Here is a 20,045-nt window from a genome sequence, read left to right on the forward strand (position 1 = left end):
TATGTGAGACCACATGTATGTTTATGAAGTAAAAAGGCTGCTGAATAAATTCAGAGCTCCGCTGCACCTCCACCAGCATTACCGGACTGCGCAAGTGCACTCTGAGCACTGGTCACTTTTAACTATACAGAATACTGAGGGTCCACTGGACCAGAGATGAACTGCAATATCATCTCCATAGAGACAAGTAGTGGACCCTCCACCAGAAAAGTTGCACAGTGCACCATTAAGGGGTACCACTGTAAATGTAATGTAAGTAGTTACATGTTGATAAATTTAACCTAAAACAAACTGTTACTGTTTTTTGCTCTTCTCCCACACAGTGTACTGTAAGAGCAGAGTAAAGAGTAAAAAGTAAACTTAAATGTCTAAAGATGTCTTGGATTTTGCCTTGATTCTAATAGTATTTTCCTCTCTGTTTAAAGGGCAGTCTGATCTTTGTGGTGGGTAAAATTGAGGGTCTGCTGATGGTCAGTGGAAGGAGACATAACGCCGACGACCTCGTGGCCACTGCTCTGGCCGTGGAGCCTGTCAAAACTGTTTACAGAGGAAGGTAAAAGGCTGCAATAATAATAGATGTTCTCTGCAACAGACAAATGACTCTGTCTTTATAGAAAAACCCTATGTACAGTAGTCTAGATCTACAAACATGTTCTGAAATGTATAGGATTCTTGTACTGGAGTTGTTTGCACTGTGTACTCAGAAAAGAATGAATCGTAATCACCGTCACAATACTCATAATTACATTTTTTTTCCACAATTGTGCATCCCTTACTTCGGAAGTGTTTTACTGTTTTATAACATTACCAATCTTTACTAACCAGAAAATTTATTATATTTATCTTAAAAGACAGTAGCTTGTCAGGAAGGTGACTGATGTGAAGAGTCTTATATATCTCTGGTGACATCTAGTGGTGTAAACCGAGTATATCATGATTTGGAACAATGATTTACCAGTAGTAAATCTTACTTAGCAGTATAATGTGATATATTATTACTCCTCTCTCCAGAACTTCTAAAAATATGTGCTTTTTAAATAGTTTGTTTATTAGATCGTTGCCAAAAATGCATGTTTGTAACACATTAGGGAGCTGTAATGTCCATTATTAATGACAGCATTTTTTTTTTATAAAATAAACCCCCACAAAAAATAGTAGTTATGAGAAAACGGTGGAATGTAACAAGATGGAGATAAAGGAAGTGAGACGCAGAAAAGTGATGTAGAAAAGTGGAAGAAAGAGTTAAAGGAGAGGAAAAAACTCATTAAAAGAAGACACATGTGCTTAAGGTGGTGAGAAGCAGATGGCCTGAAAGATGGAAATATTTTTAAGCTCTTTTATTTCACTGTTTAGCTACCGATATAATAATAGGATCTACTTTTTTTAGAAACACTCAAAATACAATATGTACTTAAATGATTTTGTCATTAATGTTTGTGCATTCAAGTTGAATCGTTCTCATTGCTGTATATTCCGTTGTGTAGGATTGCAGTGTTTTCGGTGACGGTGTTTTACGACGAGCGAGTGGTGATCGTGGCAGAGCAGAGACCAGACGCCAGTGAAGAGGACAGCTTCCAGTGGATGAGCCGAGTACTGCAGGTACAACCACAGAGAAACTGCACCAAGCTCTGGGGCTGCACCAATTTGGACAAAAAATTAATTGCAAGTGATTAAATTTGCCACACAATTTTAAAAGACATGACAAAAAGATGCAGTATTCAGTATTTAAAACAAAACTGTACATGCCTTCGTTCATACTAAGCACACGTGTCAAAATACAAACTAGAAAAGACCAAAGCATTGCTAAAGAATGACAGAATGAGGGAACCATGATTCAAATCTCCCTTTTTTTAACATTTCACTTAAAAAAAATAAAAAAATAAGTACATTTCTGTCAGATGGAAAACTTTGTACTGCTGCATTGTATTTCTTGTGATACTGATTATTGCATGAACCTGTACTGCAATAAACAGATTAATCTCATGTATCTAGAGTTTATAATAGTATTTTTTTCCTGTTCTTCTCTCTTATAGGCCATTGACAGCATTCACCAGGTGGGGCTCTACTGTCTGGCCCTGGTCCCTGCGAACACTCTTCCCAAAACTCCTCTCGGGGGGATCCACATCTCGGACACGAAGCAGTTTTTTCTGGAGGGAAGTCTTCACCCCTGTAACATCCTCATGTGCCCCCACACCTGCGTCACCAACCTGCCCAAGCCCAGGCAGAAGCAACCAGGTCTGTACATGCTCATACAGGACATTTCATCTAACGCAGGGGTGTGAAACTCATTTTGGTCCGGGGGCCGTATCCAACCTACTTTGATCCCAAAGGGGCCGGATCAGAAAACTCATGTCATATAAACCCCAAAAATAACAATAAATTCAAATATTTGTGCAGAGAAACGCAAATCTATTACAGAAATCTTTTTTAATTGATGAACTCTTTCTTTTACAAAATAATATAATATTATGAACAACCTGAAACTTGAAGAAAAATGCAATTTCAACACAAAGTTTTAACATTAACTTGTATGCATTTCATAGAATTTAGTCATGCTTTCTTTTTGCTCCTGAAACTTGGCATCTTTTAACCTGCACAAGTGTGTCAATATCAGGCACCATGTCCTGAGTAGCTGCTGTCTTCAGAATGTCATTCAAGTGCTTGTGTTCAGCTTTGAGCGCAGCTTTGTTTTATTAATGTTCATTACTGAGAAAACCTGCTCACAAAGGTAGTAACTGTAAATCTAGTTGAAAATTCTAGTTGCATGTCTGTGGGCAAATCAGAGGTTTTGACTGTGAATGGTGTGCGAAAAATTGCAAATTCTGTCTTCAGGTTTTAAAATATAATTAAAATATTTTAGTAGAAAATCAGCCAAGGGCCAGATTAAAGGTCTTGGAGGGCCGGATCTGGCCCTCGGGCCGTTTGACACCCCTGATGTAATGAAATTAAATAAATAACAAAAGTAGTAGTAGCAGGGCTTTTAGGTAAGGTACACTTTAATGTCTCTGTAGGGAAATTTGTCCTCTGCATTTCTCCAGATCTTGAACTAGTCTTGGTCTTGTTGCAATCTTCACACCCAATGCTAAATAATTAGACACCAGTCAGAAACTTCTTTACACAAGTCAAATACACTAGGTCTGTTCAGTAGATTTGAATATTTTGTATTGTCCTGGATGTAGTGGGAGTGGGCCCTGCATCTGTGATGGTGGGAAACCTAGTGGCCGGGAAGAGAATCGCGCAGGCGGCCGGACGAGACCTGGGAATGATCGACGACCAGGATCTCGTACGAAAGGTAAAAACTTCCAACTCTCCAACCAACTTTAAACACTGGGTAATTTTATTCTCGTAATCCATATCTGCAAAAAAGGAATTTCTATATGAGTTAAAAGGACTTGAATTATCTTCTTTTTTGTTTTATTTTATTTTATTTTTTTCCTTTTTTTAAGCAGTCTTTCTGCACTATCCCTATTTTTATTTTATTTTTTATTTTTTTTGTTTTTATTAATTTTTTTTATTAGTATTTTTTATTTTTAATTATTCATTTTTTTATTTTTTTTTTAAGCAGTCTTCCTGCACTATCCCTATTTTTATTTAATATTTTATTTGTATTTTTTATTATTTTTGTTATTATTATTATTTTTTTTTTTACAAATTTAAGATCATTAATGTTATTTTGTAATACTGACCTACTGTGCCAAAGTAATTATTTACCAGAGAAGTTGGAAAAAAAAAAGAAGCCTTTTTTCTCCACAAGCTTGAAATTCTTTTAAAAATAAAACCTAAAAAGTTCCAATTATTCAAATGATGATTATAATTCCAGTCCTTTTAACTCACTTTCTTGCAGCACACATCAGCATGCCCATTTTTAAATATATGTTGTAATTTTTTAAACATGATCTGAACACACTACGTTTGATAGTTGTGTAGTTATAATAGAGATTCTGGCTTCTTCTTCTCTACCCCTCTCTCTCTCTCTTTCTCTTTCTCGTTTCTCTCTCTTTCTCTCTCTCTCCTCCTCCTCTTTTCTTTCACTGTAGCTCTGTATGTGGCCAACTGTGATGGTAAGAAATCTACCAAACACAACCTGCTGGCTACTCCCCTCATTCTTCATTTTATATATTAATTTACATTTTATTATTATGCTAATTATACTTTTACCTGTGCTTTTCCCGATGTCTCAGCCTTGTTGTGTTTGAACTTAGCATTATCAGGGGCGGTTCTACACCACTTTACCGGGGGGGGGGTTTATATAACACGTTGGTTTAACAGAAAATATATTTTTGCCTTCTATTTGTTACATTAATAAACAAGCTGTGCCTAATTCTATTGTCTTAAAAACATGAAAAACTGAATTAATTCACTTTCCAAAGTTCTTCCTCACTTACCTTATGCATTCAGAGCATTTTAAATATTCACCACGATGAGTTTATAAGCACTTTTCACAACTTTCAGAGACCAGAGCAGAGTTTTGTCATCACGTTATTGCTGAAAACAACTAGCATGCTAATAGCACACCAGTGTTCTCTAGCCCTTCCTGATTCTCAGCTAATAAAAACACCTTTGCATATAACATTACATTACAGTTTCTATTACTTTTTCACCTCTTTAATCTATGACAGCGCTTTTCAGTTTTCACTAAATTGTTCAGAGGAGCATTTAGGGGCCAAGGCTCAGGAGGGACCCCTACTCCCCCCTTAGAACCGCCCTTGGACATGCTCATAAAAGCATGTGTTGTTGAGATATGCTAAGCTAGGCAAAGGGTTAAAGGAGCACTATGTATCTTTACAACTTCAACATGTAAATGCAAAGATGATCAGACTGTTGACAAATCTGTATCTCTGGATAATCGGATAGTTTTGAATGATCTGTCTTCAGTGTTGCTAGTCTCTCTCAGAAAAGCTGCATAGTGTTGCTTTGTTATTTTGCATTTCACCCACAGCTGCTCTCTGTGTAACTCAGGCTCTGTTGTAATAACCAGATGAGAATTCTCCCTGTTGTGGCTTTAGTAACAAACTATTCAATAGTTTTTCTTTGATCAAACATCTGATTTGTGTCTTCTTTTTCCTTCAGCACCAGTACCTGGCCGAGGCTCTGCAGTGGAGGGCCCAGAGCGACCCAGACCATGTCTTATTTGTCCTGCTCAATGCAAAGGTCAGGACTCAACTGTGGGAAAAGTTTTGAACCATAATTTTGTATCAAAAAAGGCCCTGTTTTTAGGCCTGTCAGGTCAGATTCCTTGTGACTTTGTCATTGGGATTTTAACATAGAATAAAAGGAATTGCTTAACTTTTCTGATGGAGGGTCCAGCATAGCCTTCTGCTTGTATCCATGTTAATGCTTTGTCTAGAAATTTGCATTAAAATGGCATTAAATAAACTTCTGTCTAGGATAGGAAGTGTTTTTTATCGCTCAAAAATACCTGAAAAACATGCTGACTCACAGGGTCGCTGAGGCGAACACTTCCATGGACAGAAGTAGGAGGCGGCTGTTCCTCGAAAAAAGTTTTGCAGTGTAGTTTTACATGTTAAAAAAATGTCAATGTTTTCGCTGTTTTATTTTGGCTTGATGAATGTAATGAAGTTACATTCCCTGTATGTGATACATTTGTGGTTCTAAAATGTGTGTATGTTTTTGTCCAGGGCATGACTGTGTGCACAGCCACGTGTGTGCAGCTCCATAAAAGAGCCGAGAAGATCGCAGCAGCTCTGATGGAGAAAGGAAGCATCAACACAGGGGAGAACGTGGTGCTGCTCTACCCCCCAGGTCTCAAACAATATTTATTATATTGTGTTGTGTTTTTTTTTTTTATATCTGATTTTTTGAGTGTGAAAAACAAAAAACTGTGTATATGCAGATTTGGCCTCATGGATTGGATGTTAATTATGAAATATTTGGGGTGGGATGAGACACAAGAGTTTGACCAGATTTAGAATTAATCAATTGGGCAGTTGAGTTCACAGTTTTTGCTTAAATATTGTAATGATTTAATAATACATCATTGTTATGGGTGGGACGAAACACAGTTTTCAGGAGACACACCACAACATTGTGTCCACGAGAACAAGACAAGACAAGATTTTGACATAATTTGTAATAAGTAAGTAGTGCAATCCATTACACAATTCTGGCTACACTATGTTTATTTATTTTATGTGATACTTGAGCGGTCATTGTACTGCTTTTTGGAACTGCAACTTCACAAACTGTATAACTCACCAGCTCTTAACTCTTTTTTTAGTCCAAGTCAGTGGTAAATTCAGGGTAAAAAAATCTCACAAGATCATTTTTCTCATTTGTGCATGATCTTGTGGCAGTTTTGTCTCGCGAGATCTTGTGGCATGAGATCTTGTCCCATCTCTAATAATTGTATAGTTTGCTGTCTTGTAACACAACAGCCTCTCAAAAGGAATAAACAAAAGGTGTAACCATTTTTAGTCCACACCAAATGTCAAAAACATATACAGTGTATATATTTTTCCAATCCTTAATTATTGTCTTACTTTAAAGCTACACTATGTAACTTTTCCTGGTGAAGGGTCTGCTAACAGATATAGAAAGATGTTATTCTTTGTCTAAAATGTTCCATAGAATTGCATTTCATCTTACAGCACTAAACATATTTATCTTACTTTTATTTATGGGTGGACTCTCCTCTCCACAGATCTGCGCTGTTAAATACGTTGCCAGTCTCCAGTGTTTGTTTTCTCATCCGAGGTATCTCTGTGTCCTTTAGGCATCGACCTGATCGCAGCGTTTTATGGGTGTCTTTACGCTGGATGTGTCCCAGTCAACGTCAGACCTCCTCACCCACAGAACCTGGCTGCCACTCTGCCCACCGTGCGCATGATCATCGACGTACGTTAAACTCTTACACACTTTTACTTTCTGCTCTCAGGGAATTAGTAGATGTTAGATTTCAGTTAATTGTGTAGGAAAAAAAAATGTTTCTAGTAATCATGAAGTACATTTTTTCATAGTTGAGCTGCCTAAATATGAAGCTGATAGTATATAGTATTTTTGGATTCAACTATTTGTGCATTTGTGCTTAATGTAGTACAAATACATGCCTGGTACAAATAGATGTCTGGGTGAGCTAAATACTACTACGACTACAACTATGACTACGACTACTACTACTGCTACGACGACTATGACTACAACAACTACGACTACTACGACAACTACTACTACTACTACGACGACTACTAGGACGACTACAACGACTACTACTATGACTACGACTACTACTACGACTACTGCTACTACGACAACGACTATGACTACTACTACTACTACTATTACTACAACTACGACTACGACTACTACTACTGCAACTACGACCACTACGAGACTATGACTACTACTATGACTACTATGATGACTACTGCTACTACTACTACTACTACTACTACTATGACTATGACACCTACTACTATGACTACTACTGCTACAACTACTACTACTACAACTACTACTACGACGACAACTATGACTACTACTACTACGACTACTACTGCGACTACTACTACTACAACTAATACTACTACCACTACGACTAAGAATAAGGTAATTAAATGAAAAAAAACGTATACACATAAAATAATAACTGTAAAACATAAAACAGCACAAAACAAAAAAGAAAAGAAATTGGGTTAAAATTATATTAAGTATGCATAGTATGTACTTTATTTTACTATATGTAAATATCTGCAAAGTTTTGTGATTAATGCACATAAACAACCACACAATTTTTGAAACTATTTAATGAACAGGGGTGGGTTAATATAATTTTTTCTTCTTCCCACTCCTTTTCGAGAAATGTGTTTTTCTGTTGTTCTCAATAGTATATGTATGATTATTGTTTCTCTCTTGGCACAAACTCGAAATAAAAACAAATGAATCAATCTGTATGTTATGTTTTGGTTATAATAAAGAACAAAAAAACTGTCTCCTCAGGTCAGTCGAGCCGCCTGTATCCTCACCACTCAGAACCTCACCAGGATCCTGCGCTCTAAAGAGGCAGCCGCTTCTGTAAATATAAAGACGTGGCCAACGATCATCGACACAGGTGACATTTTCACTGAAAGCCGATCTGAGCATTTTTAAACTTAAAGTATTAATTTTTTGTTTAAATTTGACCCAGTCTTCTTCAGTCTCTAACTCCTGTTTTGTTACTTCAGATGACCTGCCTCGACGGCGCCCTCCGCAGATCTACAAACCTCCGACCGCAGAGATGATCGCGTACCTGGACTTCAGCGTGTCCACCACAGGCATGCTCACCGGGGTCAAGGTGAGGGACTGGGCTGGGGTCATTTAAGGAAACCATTTAAAAACCAAATCAGATTGTTGTTGTGCAAGTAAACATAGTCATTGAGTAGACAACACTCTTAAACGTATTTCCAAAGCATTGTGATAATATTGTAAGGTAAGGTAAAGTGTACTTCAGTATTAGGGTGTTCCATCAAAGCCTGGTAAAAAATAAAGTTTTAGATAACCTCAGTTAGAAGCCTGCATTAGGTTTAAGTGTCTAAAACATGTTTTAGGAAGACATTTGGTTTAAAAAGGAGATGTTTTAGAGGTTGCCGAAACTGCATGAAGTTCTGAAGCTCCTGCAGATGATTTGGTTTCTTAAGAAGCTGTCAGATTCTGAACATTGAGTTGTGAAGAAAGCACCTTAACAGCTTTGGGCCGACATCTTTAGTACTTGAGTGAAGAAATGTTTAGCCTGGCATCTTCCACTCCAGTGTGACAGAAGAACAGAAGAAGCTGATGCTTCACAATATTATGAAAAACGAAGATTCAGAGGTTCCACCAAAGCGACATGATGCCCTTAATCAAGCAGATTATGAAGGGAAGCAGATCAGTGATTTTTGTCTCCACCAGCACAGTGTGTTTCTTCAAAGCTCTTGATCTGCCAAAAACATTTTGAACAATTCTCCAGCAGCAGACTGGGCTGATGATGAGACTTTTAGAAGGAGCTAAAACTGTGCATTCCAGGAAAGTTGTTCATGATGTTTCTGAAAAGAGGTGAAGCTTATTCAACTGTATTTAACTGTAGCCAAACAAAGAATGAAGATCAAAAAAGATTTCTGCTGCAGGTGTCAAAGAGCACAGGCACATATGTCATCCGTGCATGTGTGAGTAATGTGTAGTGTAGTGGTATCTCCTATTTGAACTTCTGTTCAAGACACTGAAACTCTGAAACTGAAACTTATTAAACTTGTTTTGGGCGAATATAGCTCTTTGAAAACAATAACATATTGTTATAATATAACATATAATAACATAATCATCATATTAACAAGTTAATATGATGATTTAAATATGTTATGTGTTCAAGTTAATACCTCATAGAAGTGTAAAACTCCTTTTTTTAAAAACTTATCCCAAACCCATTGTATTACTGATAGTAGCTAAATGAATTCTTATCCTGTCTTTTCCATGTCTTGTGTTTGTCAGATTTCTCATGCTGCGATCAGTGCTCTGTGTCGCTCCATCAAACTCCAGTGTGAACTTTACTCGTCTCGACAAATCGCCATCTGCCTGGACCCGTACTGTGGCCTGGGCTTCGTCCTCTGGTGCCTCGCAAGGTGCAGTTAGAAAGACTTAATCTGTCTATTTATGCAACATGAACTTGACTTTATCAATCCAAAAGTTTGATTTCATAAAGCTGGTCACATACTAGAGAAGTTATGGCATATTTTACTGTATGCTCAGCAGAGTTCTGTAATTGTCAGATTATTAAAATAACATGCAAACTGCAAAATGTGATATAAGTAATCTGAGGGACCATGATCAGAAAAAAAATTAATTAATCATATCAGATTTTGCTGTTTTACTGTCATTTCAATTATCAGACACTTCATAGAAAAATCTGATTTTCGTGTGCATGTCAGCGTTGCCAGTAAAAGGAAAAAGTAGGTACCGAAAGGGCCTGTAAGTATTTTTTCTTAAATTTGTCTTCTCTCAATACAGATATATTTCAAAAGCAGACAGCAAAACTCCACTCTTTCCTCTGAAAGTTGTGATAAGTGCTTAAAAACTCATTGTACTGAATTATTAGGATGCTTAGAAGGAAAGTGAACCATAACTTTGGACCACAGCAAAGTGTTTCAAATGAACTAGTTCATAGATATCTAGATAGGTTCTGTAGTATATGAGCGGCTTTATGAAATCTGATTTTAAATGTGCATGTGACTGCAGCCATTAGGTTCCGCAGTTCTGATGCACCCTTTTTCATATATTGTGATCCTAGCTAGTACATTAGTATAATGGCTTGTCTCCTGTTGGTTTCAGTGTGTACTCAGGGCACCAGTCGATCCTAATCCCTCCCTTTGAGCTGGAGAGCTGTGTGTCTCTGTGGCTCACCACTCTGAGCCAGTATCGCATCAGAGACACGTTCTGCTCGTACTCTGTGATGGAGCTGTGCACCAGGGGCCTGGGCACACAGACTGACCTGCTCAAGGTAACAAACATGCGACAGGACACAATGAATACTTGACTACTTTAGGATATTTTTGCTCAGCTTTTTACTTTTACTTCAGTACATTTTAGTGCCCTCTACTCCAGGGATTCTTAACCAATGCAGCACTGCAAGCACCTCCCTGAGGACCACACAATCAGTAGAATATCATACATTTAATATAAGATAGAGCCTCAGGTCAACTTTTAACTTTAACTTTTATTTTTCATTCAGCTCATTCCATAAAATAGGATCAACAATAGAAAATGCACCAGCTCATGGTTTACTGTGGACTGGGTTTGATTTTGATTTCAGTAGTATGGCCTTTACTTCAACCTTGCTTGTTGAACTATAAATAGACAGGAGATTTACTTATAAATGAAACCTGTTTTTGTTTTTCAGGCACGAGGGGTAAATCTGTCATGTGTGCGGAGCTGTGTGGTGATCGCAGAAGAGCGCCCCCGTCTGGCCCTGTCACACTCCTTCTCCAAACTCTTTAAAGATGTGGGTTTGTCCTCCAGAGCCGTCAGCACCGCCTTTGGGTCAAGGGTCAACCTTGCAGTCTGTCTACAGGTCTGAACACTGAAATATCAGTTTCCATTTCACAGTGTTTTACTTGAGTGATTTGACCTGATGAATATAATGTGTGTTTTTGTATCAGGGCACCACTGGACCTGATCCTTGTACAGTTTATGTGGACATGAAATCCCTCCGCCATGACAGGTGAGGGTCAAAACAGGATAATTATATTTCATTACATTGAGGCACTATTATATTTGGAGTGTTTTAATGCCCCAGAATATAACTTTCTAGCCAAAAATAGACTAATATAAAAGGATGTTGTAGTTTTTTTGTTTTTTTGTTTTTTTTTGATGGTTGTGTCTATTACATTGAAAAACCTAGAAAAACATGTGTCATGTGTAGTGAGCGAGCTTGCATCTTCACAAACCTGACTCTTATTTTGCCTGAAGGAGGGTCTCTTTCTGCTTGTTACCATGGGAATGTTGTTCCTTTGGCTATAATATTCCAAAGTAAAATGAATGAAATAAAATGAATCTATCTTCATGTTCTGGAATTTCCATGGAATCATGCAGGTGACCTCCATCTCAGGAAACTCACATAGTGTGTACTCAAAGCAAATTCCACCACATGGTTTGTGTGGTCATTAATAAAGGTTCTGTGTTCTCAGAGTTCGACTGGTGGAGAGAGGAGCACCTCAGAGTCTTCCACTGATGGAGTCAGGAAAAGTAAGATCTCCTAAAGGTTCCAGATATAGTATACTCTTATTTATAACTAAACTTTTTTTTTTTTTCTTTTTTAGATTTTACCTGGAGTTCGAGTAATAATAGTAAACCCTGAAACTAAAGGTCCACTTGGTGATTCACATCTGGGGGAGGTAAAATAACTTCACTTAACTTTGACATTACATTGTTGAATATGTAACTTTTAATACATTTATGCAATTATGCTTTCTTCTTTTTTTTCAAAAAATAAAAAAGCACAAAGTCAGAGTTGCCTCTCAACACATGCAGCTGCAGGTGGACAGGTCCACAGCCAATCCTCTGTCACCTCCAGAGCAGACGGACGACTCTGGAGGAACATTTATTCAGTGAAATGGCAAAATGGTCTTGTTAATGAACTCAATATTGAAAGCCGTTTTGCAATGAAAACATTAAATTGTTTGGTCTCCTGTAGTTAGTTTTAATTTGACTAGACAGATTCACACTGAGATGTTACTGATCAGATTATAGATAATTGTTTCCATCTGCAGTCCCTGAATTGCAGAGACACGTTACACAACGCAAGAACACCAAATCAACAATAAGAATCCAAAATATAAAAAATAAAATTATTACACGAACAGAAATTCTGTTATCTAGCGCTGAAAGGGCAGCTCCTGCACAGCTCCAGTCTAACTCAGTGTGCTGTCCTGCTTCTCAGATCTGGGTGCACAGTCCTCATAACTCCAGTGGATATTACACCATCTACGGAGAGGAGGGGCTGCAGGCCGACCACTTCAACACCAAACTCAGCTTCGGAGACCCTCAGACACTTTGGGCGCGCACCGGATACCTGGGCTTTGTCAAGAGGACCGAGCTCCTGGATGCTAGCGGAGGTAATAGAACATGAAGCTCAGGCTTAACAATTTAAAAAGATCTCATTGTAAATGTTCTGACAAACATTGCAGTTAGATTTGTGATAGAAATTCTGTTCAAAAGTTGTTGTTGTTGTTTTTTTCCTCCAGATCGCCATGACGCCCTGTTCGTGGTGGGGTCTCTAGATGAGACTTTGGAGCTGAGGGGTCTACGGTACCACCCCATCGACATCGAGATCTCTGTGTCCCGGGCTCACCGCAGTATCGCTGAGAGGTCTGCCACCCTCCAGTTTTTTTTCCTCAAAATGGCCCCATATAACAGAAAGTCTAGACCCACCAATATCAGTCATGAATAGTATTTTTATCTTTTTTTTTCCCTGATGTTGATACCTGCTCAATTGAGTATCCAATTTAAAGATGGTAACCCCTGTAAATGAGTAAATAAAATTTCTCCTCTTATCTTGGAAGTGAAACAGGGCCGGGCCTGGCAGCAGTGGCTCAAATTGTTGTTGTGCTGTTGTTGTGTCTTTCAGCAAAACACTTCACTCACATTGTTTAATATGAATGTGGTGTGTGAGTGTGTGTTGGTGGTGGTCAAATAGTTGAACAGTGGTGCAGATTGGCAACCACGCTTCTGTCAGTTTCCCCCAGGGCAGCTCTGGCTACAATAGTAGCTTACCACCAACTGAAGCTGTTTCAGAACGCTGTTTGCCAGAACGGTTCCCACACCCTGGGAACCAAAGTGCTTATCGGTGAATGACCTGCGGTTCAGACCATTTAAGTGAACCCATGATGCGTCATCATCAGAGAGTGTGGATTTGCCACCAAATTAAAAACAAGGCCATATGATTTATCTGCACCAAACTCTGCTACAACATCTGCTGTGGGGAAGGCGGTAGCGACACCGAATCCAGAGATGTAATCTTACCAGGCGAACATGGATATAGCAGATATTTGCTCCTCTGCTGACCACTGCACAATCTTATTGTCACTTGATTTTTCCACCATGTTCCACACATGTTTTCTTTGTTTGTTTATTTGACCACATGTGACCCGGATGAACCTGCTGACATCAACTGTGTCCTCATGGTTCGCTTGGAAAAAAACAAGTTTTACACGGTTCCTATCGGGAACCAACTTTTCGGTTCTCAAACACTCTGATTTTTGGTGTGAACACCTCAGTCAGTTCAAGATTAGGTGCAGGAACTGGCACCGGCACGGTTCTCTGATGGCCTGAAAATGCTAAGTGTGGAGTAAATGAATAATGCACTTAAGTACTTTGCGTACTTTGAACGCACTGAATAAAGCCATATAAACTTTTGTATTGTCATTAACATAAAAAGTACAGTATTCAAAAAGACTTAAATATGACATACAGGCAAGAAGTGTCAAACTCCACAAACTGTATGAAAGAAAATGATTCATACAGAAAATATTTGTGCCACCATAATCAGAACTAAATCTGTGGGAAACACTGAATACATGATGATGATGATGGGGATGATGGGGATGATGATGATGATTTAACACTAATAGAAAATGAATCAATCGTTCGATCCTTGACTCACTCTCTCTTTGTCTCTGTCCCAGTGCTGTGTTTACATGGACCAACCTTCTGGTGGTGGTGTCAGAGCTGTGTGGCTCTGAGCAGGATGCATTGGACCTGGTTCCTCTGATCACAAACGTGGTTTTGGAGGAGCATCACCTGATCGTGGGCGTAGTGGTCATCGTAGATCCAGGAGTCATCCCCATCAATTCCAGGGGCGAGAAGCAGCGCATGCACCTGAGGGACTCTTTCCTCGCAGATCAGCTTGACCCCATCTACGTGGCTTACAACATGTGAACTGTTCACATACAATATTCAATAATCAATATTCAATAGTGCTGCAGATAAAGTTGGAATCATTTAGGAAAGGCAAGTTTATTTGTGCAGCTCGTGTAGATTTTCACAGTCTGGGAACCAAACAACGTCATTGGTGATCTTCAACTTAAGTAGACTTCTGTCACCTTTAAACAACAACATTTAGTCCTTCACTTCATTCCGCAGATTCTGTTTTTCACTCCTCTGTTATTTTTTCTTTCTTTTTTTTTACTCTTAAGCCTCCGTGTTTTTTCACACAAACGGACCAGGAGTTTGTCTGTTTTAAAGGAACTGTATGTAGCCTGCTCTCTCACAGTTTAAAAAAGGTGCAATCACAACTCGACCTGTGTTGCCAGAGCATTAACCTGCAGACAGAGGACACATCCGAGTTTTTTCTCACTCTCAGTATTCACCTTATTCCAGAAGCTGCCATGGGTGCCGCCATCTTTATTCAGGTTATATTATTTTGCATGAGGCTGCCGATCTTTACAGCAAATAAAGCTGTTTTAAATACTCTCCTTTTACACAAATGAACTGAATTGAATGGGGTCCCCATTTAAGCAGAAGTGCCGCCACAAAAAAGCCCAGTTTTGGAGCATTTAGAGACAAAAGTGGGCGAGGCGGAATAAGGTGGATATGGACAGCATATACTGCAGCTGAAGAGGCTGCACTAGCACTGACTCACTGACTGCAGGTGCTGGGGTTTATAATTGTAAATCGGCATTACACTTGTACCGAGTAAGAGTTTGTTTGATGTGAATATGTCTTCCTTGTATTGAGAATACAGTTCAGGTCATGTTTATGAAGTTCAAAATCAAAATACATACAGTTTCTTTAAGATATGTTCTCATTTTGAAGTCAAATAAAAACTAGATTATTCCAACTTTAGGAGCTGCAGTGTTCTCCAGCTTCACCAGCAGATCTCCTCTCTCCAAGTCACTGTGGAAAAAAAACAAACAACATAAACGGCAACAACTCGACTTGAACAAACCAGTTTTTATTGCACTTCGTAGGGACAGAACGGACGCCTGCTTTTTGTACAAAGTAATAATTTTCTAAAATTACCACAAAACACACTTTCTCTTTTGAACTAACACTGCACAGTTTTACAAGCTGCTTTCAAACTCACAAATGCATGTTTCAGGTTTTCTTGTATTTTTAATGAAATTTTGATTCACTAGAACACAGTGATTCTCTACTTGTGGGACGCCCAATTTTATACAAATGATTTTATCCTTCTGTTTTAATTTTTGGCACATTTTACATCTGCACTATGTACATTTTCTGGTGAGGGTTCATTCTGTTTATCTCTATGACGATGTTATTGCCTGGAAAGTTCCACAATATGCATTAAACACATATCTATCTTTAGGTCTGCTCAAGGTTTTTTGGAGTCTCTACAACCATCAGTGGCGTTATTTAAATATTTATTAGACAAATTTGCATTAACAGTGACTCGCAAAGACGTAGACAAATCTATAACATCTCCATTGAGACAAGCAGCTGGCAGACCCTCCATAGAAGTTCCATAGTGTACGTATAAAAACATATATTTGAACTTTTATTTTGGGTTCGCTCCGTCCAGTTGAGAATGGCTGCGTTTGGAAGGCGCATACAGAGCAGCCCGTGTACATTTCATTGTCTTAATATAACTAATATTGTCCCATAAAATGTCGAAGCCAAAAAGACTTTAGTCAATCCCTGTTTTAATTCCTGCCTTATACAGAACTAGCCATACATTCCTCTATCGATTTCAAGTGTTCTTTGTTTAATGTTGAGTCTTCTGTTGTGGGCAGTGGTCGTCACCTGGGGAACAGTTTGGTGCCATTTTTATTCAGTAATTTTATGGTGCCCCACTATAATTGTGTTACTTACTTGCTTCTTGCACTTATTCTAGAAACATTCCCACTTAAGGTTGAATACTTGACTGTCTTTATCTGTGGGAAAGAGGTGAAAATGTGGGGCTGTCGTCCAAAAGTCCTCAAATAATAAGATAGAAGTTGAAAATCTAGTTATAAGTAGAGATTCTCTTGCCTGGAGATTGTCAACGCATGTCGCTGTTGTGTCTTTGGGCAATACACTTCTACAACTTCCAGTCTTTTGGTATTTTAGTGCAGTTTATTAGCTGTTACTACAATCGTAAAGGTGTTGTACCTGATTTTGACTGTCTTAACAAGGTGAAAAACAGAATTAGTTCATTGTAAACAGTTTGCAGCATGCTAACTTGCACTTCCTAATTATCAGACAATAAGATGATTTAGAATTCAATGCAGTTAGTACTTATTTAGAGCTCATGAGCTGCTTCTACAATACATCTGTACTGAGACAAAATTTACTCAAATACAGCAAAAAATCTGGTACAGGCACCTCACTCAATTTTAATTTCAAGGTTACAAAACTAGAATTCTACTTGTGTTGTCATTTTGAACCCAGTTGACAACCACTGCCTAGTATGAAATTAATGTTTTAAAAAATTAAACCATGAATAACAAAGAAAAGAGAGTATATCCTGTACTGTAACAATCCTTTTGGTATTTTAGATACTGTATCTAACTGTAAAAACATTGAAATTGTACAAATGTATGAATGCTTCACACGTGTTTGAGTTCCAGGCGCTCGGACAATAAGGACGGGGAATATGTAAATAAGATGTGATAGTTTTGGCATTTACGGATTAACGGTTGTTTTCAGTGGTAACGTTTGGTTAGGATTAACAATGCACTTTTCAAAATGTCTATTTTACTACAATTTTGAGGCACGAAGAGCTTCAAGACAAAGCAGAAATAATAGCAAATGTTAATATACTACACCCATGATACAATGACTGTTTAAAGGCTATCAGGTTTATTCACTCAAAGGTCCACTGGTTTTCTTTGTTTGTAGTCTTATGCTGATCAAGCAAAACAATATGATCACCTGAACATAGAGCCAACAAACCTGTTTGGACCATTTCAGATAGATACAGATGGGAACGCCACAAACGCTGAACTGGTTTGGCAACTATGCAGGTTTAACTGAGGACTAAAGCAGGTTTAAATCAGGTCTAAACCAGGGCCAAATCAGGTCTAAACCAGGTCTAAATTAGAACCAAACCAAGTCTAAACCAGGGCCAAACCAGGTATAAACCAGATGTAAACCAGGTCTAAACTAGGGGTAAACCAAGTCTAAACTAGGTCTAAACCAAGTCCAGACCAGGTCTAAACCAGGACTAAACCAAGTCTAACCCAGGTCTAAACTAGGGGTAAACCAGGTCTAAAACACCTTTTTTAGGAACTGACAAATGCAGATTTAGAACCCCCCACAAGAGGTGTACAGTACTTAAAACCAGGTTCTGCCCATTTTAGCCAGGATTATATCAGGTTAGGGTGACCAGATATCCCCAAAAATTCGGAATCTAAGCTGTTGTCCCTAATGTCGAATCCAGCCCTAAATGTCCCGAAAATTACACTCAAACAAAATACTGAGTAGTTATTTTCTGATAAACATTAAGCGGCCCGACAGGTTTAAAGATTAAAAATATTATTGTCTATGTATCATCAGCAAAAAAAATGAAAATAAAAACTCCATCCCGAATTTCAGGCAATAAGGTCTAAACCCGGACTAAACCAGGTCCAAATCAGGACTTAACCATGTCTAACCCAGGGATGTATACCCAACCCTAAATAAAAATTATCTGTTATTTCTTTCAAAAATTGTGAACAGTTTCGGTGTTGGAGTGGCTCATATTCAGGCTCATAATGTTTTGCTTGATGGGAGTTTAGTTCCTGGACTGTTTTGTTGCAGACTGACGCAAGTGTTGAATGATTTTTTTCTCTATTTTAAATTTAAAATGTGTTTTGTCTTTGTGGAAAGTTGTAAAAGAAAAATAATTATATTCAAAATCATGTTCCCTTTCTAAGTCTGCCTCAGTCCTCCTTCATATGTGTTTGTCACTGAATTGAAAAGCACTTAAAAATGCAATAGCAAAACTGAGCCACTTCTTTAAGACCTTGGTTTGGTGGTCAGTAGAAATCAGAGCTTCTTGATTGGTGGGTCAGGAGCTCGAGTTTAATCAATGTATTTTTGAGAACTTTTTATTTTTAAATGTTCTTTTTTAAAATTTTCCCAATTCCAGTGTGTATGTTATCTCTGTGTTCTCTTCTCCTCCTCTGAACATCTGAAACATGCTTATGAATTATTGGTCAGTTACTGAGACGCAGCTTGGTTCTGGTTTAGTCCAAGTTAACATTTGTGGATTGATTTAGATCTTACTGAGACCTCGACTGTAGTCCAGATTTAGGTCTTTTGGTTTACCAGTCTCTAAACCTGGTTAAGAACTAACTGGCCCACATTTAGTGCATTTAGACATGTTTCTATTTTTTATTTTTTTAATCTGGTTTAGTCCTGATTTAGTCTCGGGTGAGTTAGTTGTTACAAACATGAAGACTGCAAATCACACTAGTCCTGGTTTTGTCCTGGTTAGATCCTGGTTTAATCGTGGTTAATTTGGTCCTGGTTTAGTCCTGATCTGGTCCAGCTTTAGTCCAAGTTGTTTTTCCCCAGTCTAGACCTGTTTGGTACCTTGTTTACTTAGAATTGTAATACCTATAAAGACTGAGTGAGTCCACATTATTGCTGTTTGGGATTAAGTTGCAGTCAGTTACAGTAAATTACAGGCTTGAGTGAGATCATGTCGTGATCTGGACCTGATCTGGTCCTGGTTTGGTCCTGTTGTTAGATCTGGTTTGGTTCTAGACCTGGATTAGCCCTGATCTGGTCCAGTTTTAGTCCAAGTTTTAGTTTCTATAATTATGCGTTGTGTGCCTAAGTCAACATTGTAGTTCACAGTGAGCGACCCGACCCACCAGCTGAGAGCCTCTGCCAGAGAAAACTGTATCATATAATGTTGTGCTAAATACTGTACATGTAAATAGAAGCATTTTGTATCCTCTGAACCTCTGCATTCAAACACCTTTCATCAGAACCCACAGCTGAAGACAATGCAATGAAATGGTACTCATTATGGCACTTTGCACTGGTTAAAACTACGGGACCTTTGTAAACTTCATTTGGAGTGAAATATTCCAGTCTATGTCCTATTTACTTATGTTCAGAAATAACTTACTTTTTGTTTATTTTTTTCTAAACTTAATAAATGACCCAGAACAAACATGTCTCTGTGTTTTATCTCTTACTCAGAAGTAGTAGTAGAAGTTGTGTAGTAATAAATGTTTTCATTTTCAGGAGCTAAAATAAAATGCTGTTATAATAAACACAAGTTTATTTATCTTCCATGAAGATGTCATGGTTTTGCTCAGAATGTTCCACAGTCCAACATAAAAACTTGCTATCTCCATTTAAACAGGCTCATAGAAAGAATGCATTTTGTACCATTCAAAATAATGAAATAAATGCAAGATAGCATGTGGAATATGTGGAACACAACTTTAGAAAAAATTAATCCTTAGTCGCGTTTAAAATATATACAGGCTATAAGCAAGAGCCAAAGACTATTCCAGGCAAAATAATAGAACATGTGTGGCCTTGCAGTAACAGAATTCGCTTGTGCACAATGTCTGAAGGTCTGAATTTGTGTTTAGAGCTTTCAGATAAACTGGGCCATTGAACTTTTCCACTGAGTTATCTGT

The 20,045-nt window shown here is 38.1% G+C and overlaps 1 protein-coding gene across 1 annotated transcript in view; it reads left to right on the top strand.

The window, feature by feature from the left end:
* dip2bb (disco-interacting protein 2 homolog Bb) overlaps positions 1-19,558 on the top strand; it is a 109,167-nt gene extending 89,609 nt beyond the window's left edge. Inside the window, exons 22-39 of the mRNA XM_055160553.1 lie at positions 426-553; positions 1,485-1,599; positions 2,034-2,235; positions 3,180-3,292; positions 5,071-5,151; positions 5,640-5,763; positions 6,734-6,855; positions 7,957-8,068; positions 8,181-8,290; positions 9,460-9,590; positions 10,297-10,465; positions 10,865-11,035; positions 11,124-11,185; positions 11,652-11,709; positions 11,784-11,858; positions 12,404-12,578; positions 12,708-12,831; positions 14,148-19,558. Of these exons, the coding sequence (XP_055016528.1) occupies positions 426-553; positions 1,485-1,599; positions 2,034-2,235; positions 3,180-3,292; positions 5,071-5,151; positions 5,640-5,763; positions 6,734-6,855; positions 7,957-8,068; positions 8,181-8,290; positions 9,460-9,590; positions 10,297-10,465; positions 10,865-11,035; positions 11,124-11,185; positions 11,652-11,709; positions 11,784-11,858; positions 12,404-12,578; positions 12,708-12,831; positions 14,148-14,400 (2,325 nt within the window). The 3' untranslated portion in view covers positions 14,401-19,558. The remainder of the gene's footprint in view (positions 1-425; positions 554-1,484; positions 1,600-2,033; positions 2,236-3,179; positions 3,293-5,070; positions 5,152-5,639; positions 5,764-6,733; positions 6,856-7,956; positions 8,069-8,180; positions 8,291-9,459; positions 9,591-10,296; positions 10,466-10,864; positions 11,036-11,123; positions 11,186-11,651; positions 11,710-11,783; positions 11,859-12,403; positions 12,579-12,707; positions 12,832-14,147) is intronic.
* Positions 19,559-20,045: the final 487 nt, after the last annotated feature.

This window comes from Boleophthalmus pectinirostris, unplaced genomic scaffold (assembly GCF_026225935.1).
Source record: "Boleophthalmus pectinirostris isolate CB_2022bp ecotype Guang Dong unplaced genomic scaffold, ASM2622593v1 HiC_scaffold_3, whole genome shotgun sequence".
NCBI classification, from domain to species: domain Eukaryota; kingdom Metazoa; phylum Chordata; class Actinopteri; order Gobiiformes; family Gobiidae; genus Boleophthalmus; species Boleophthalmus pectinirostris.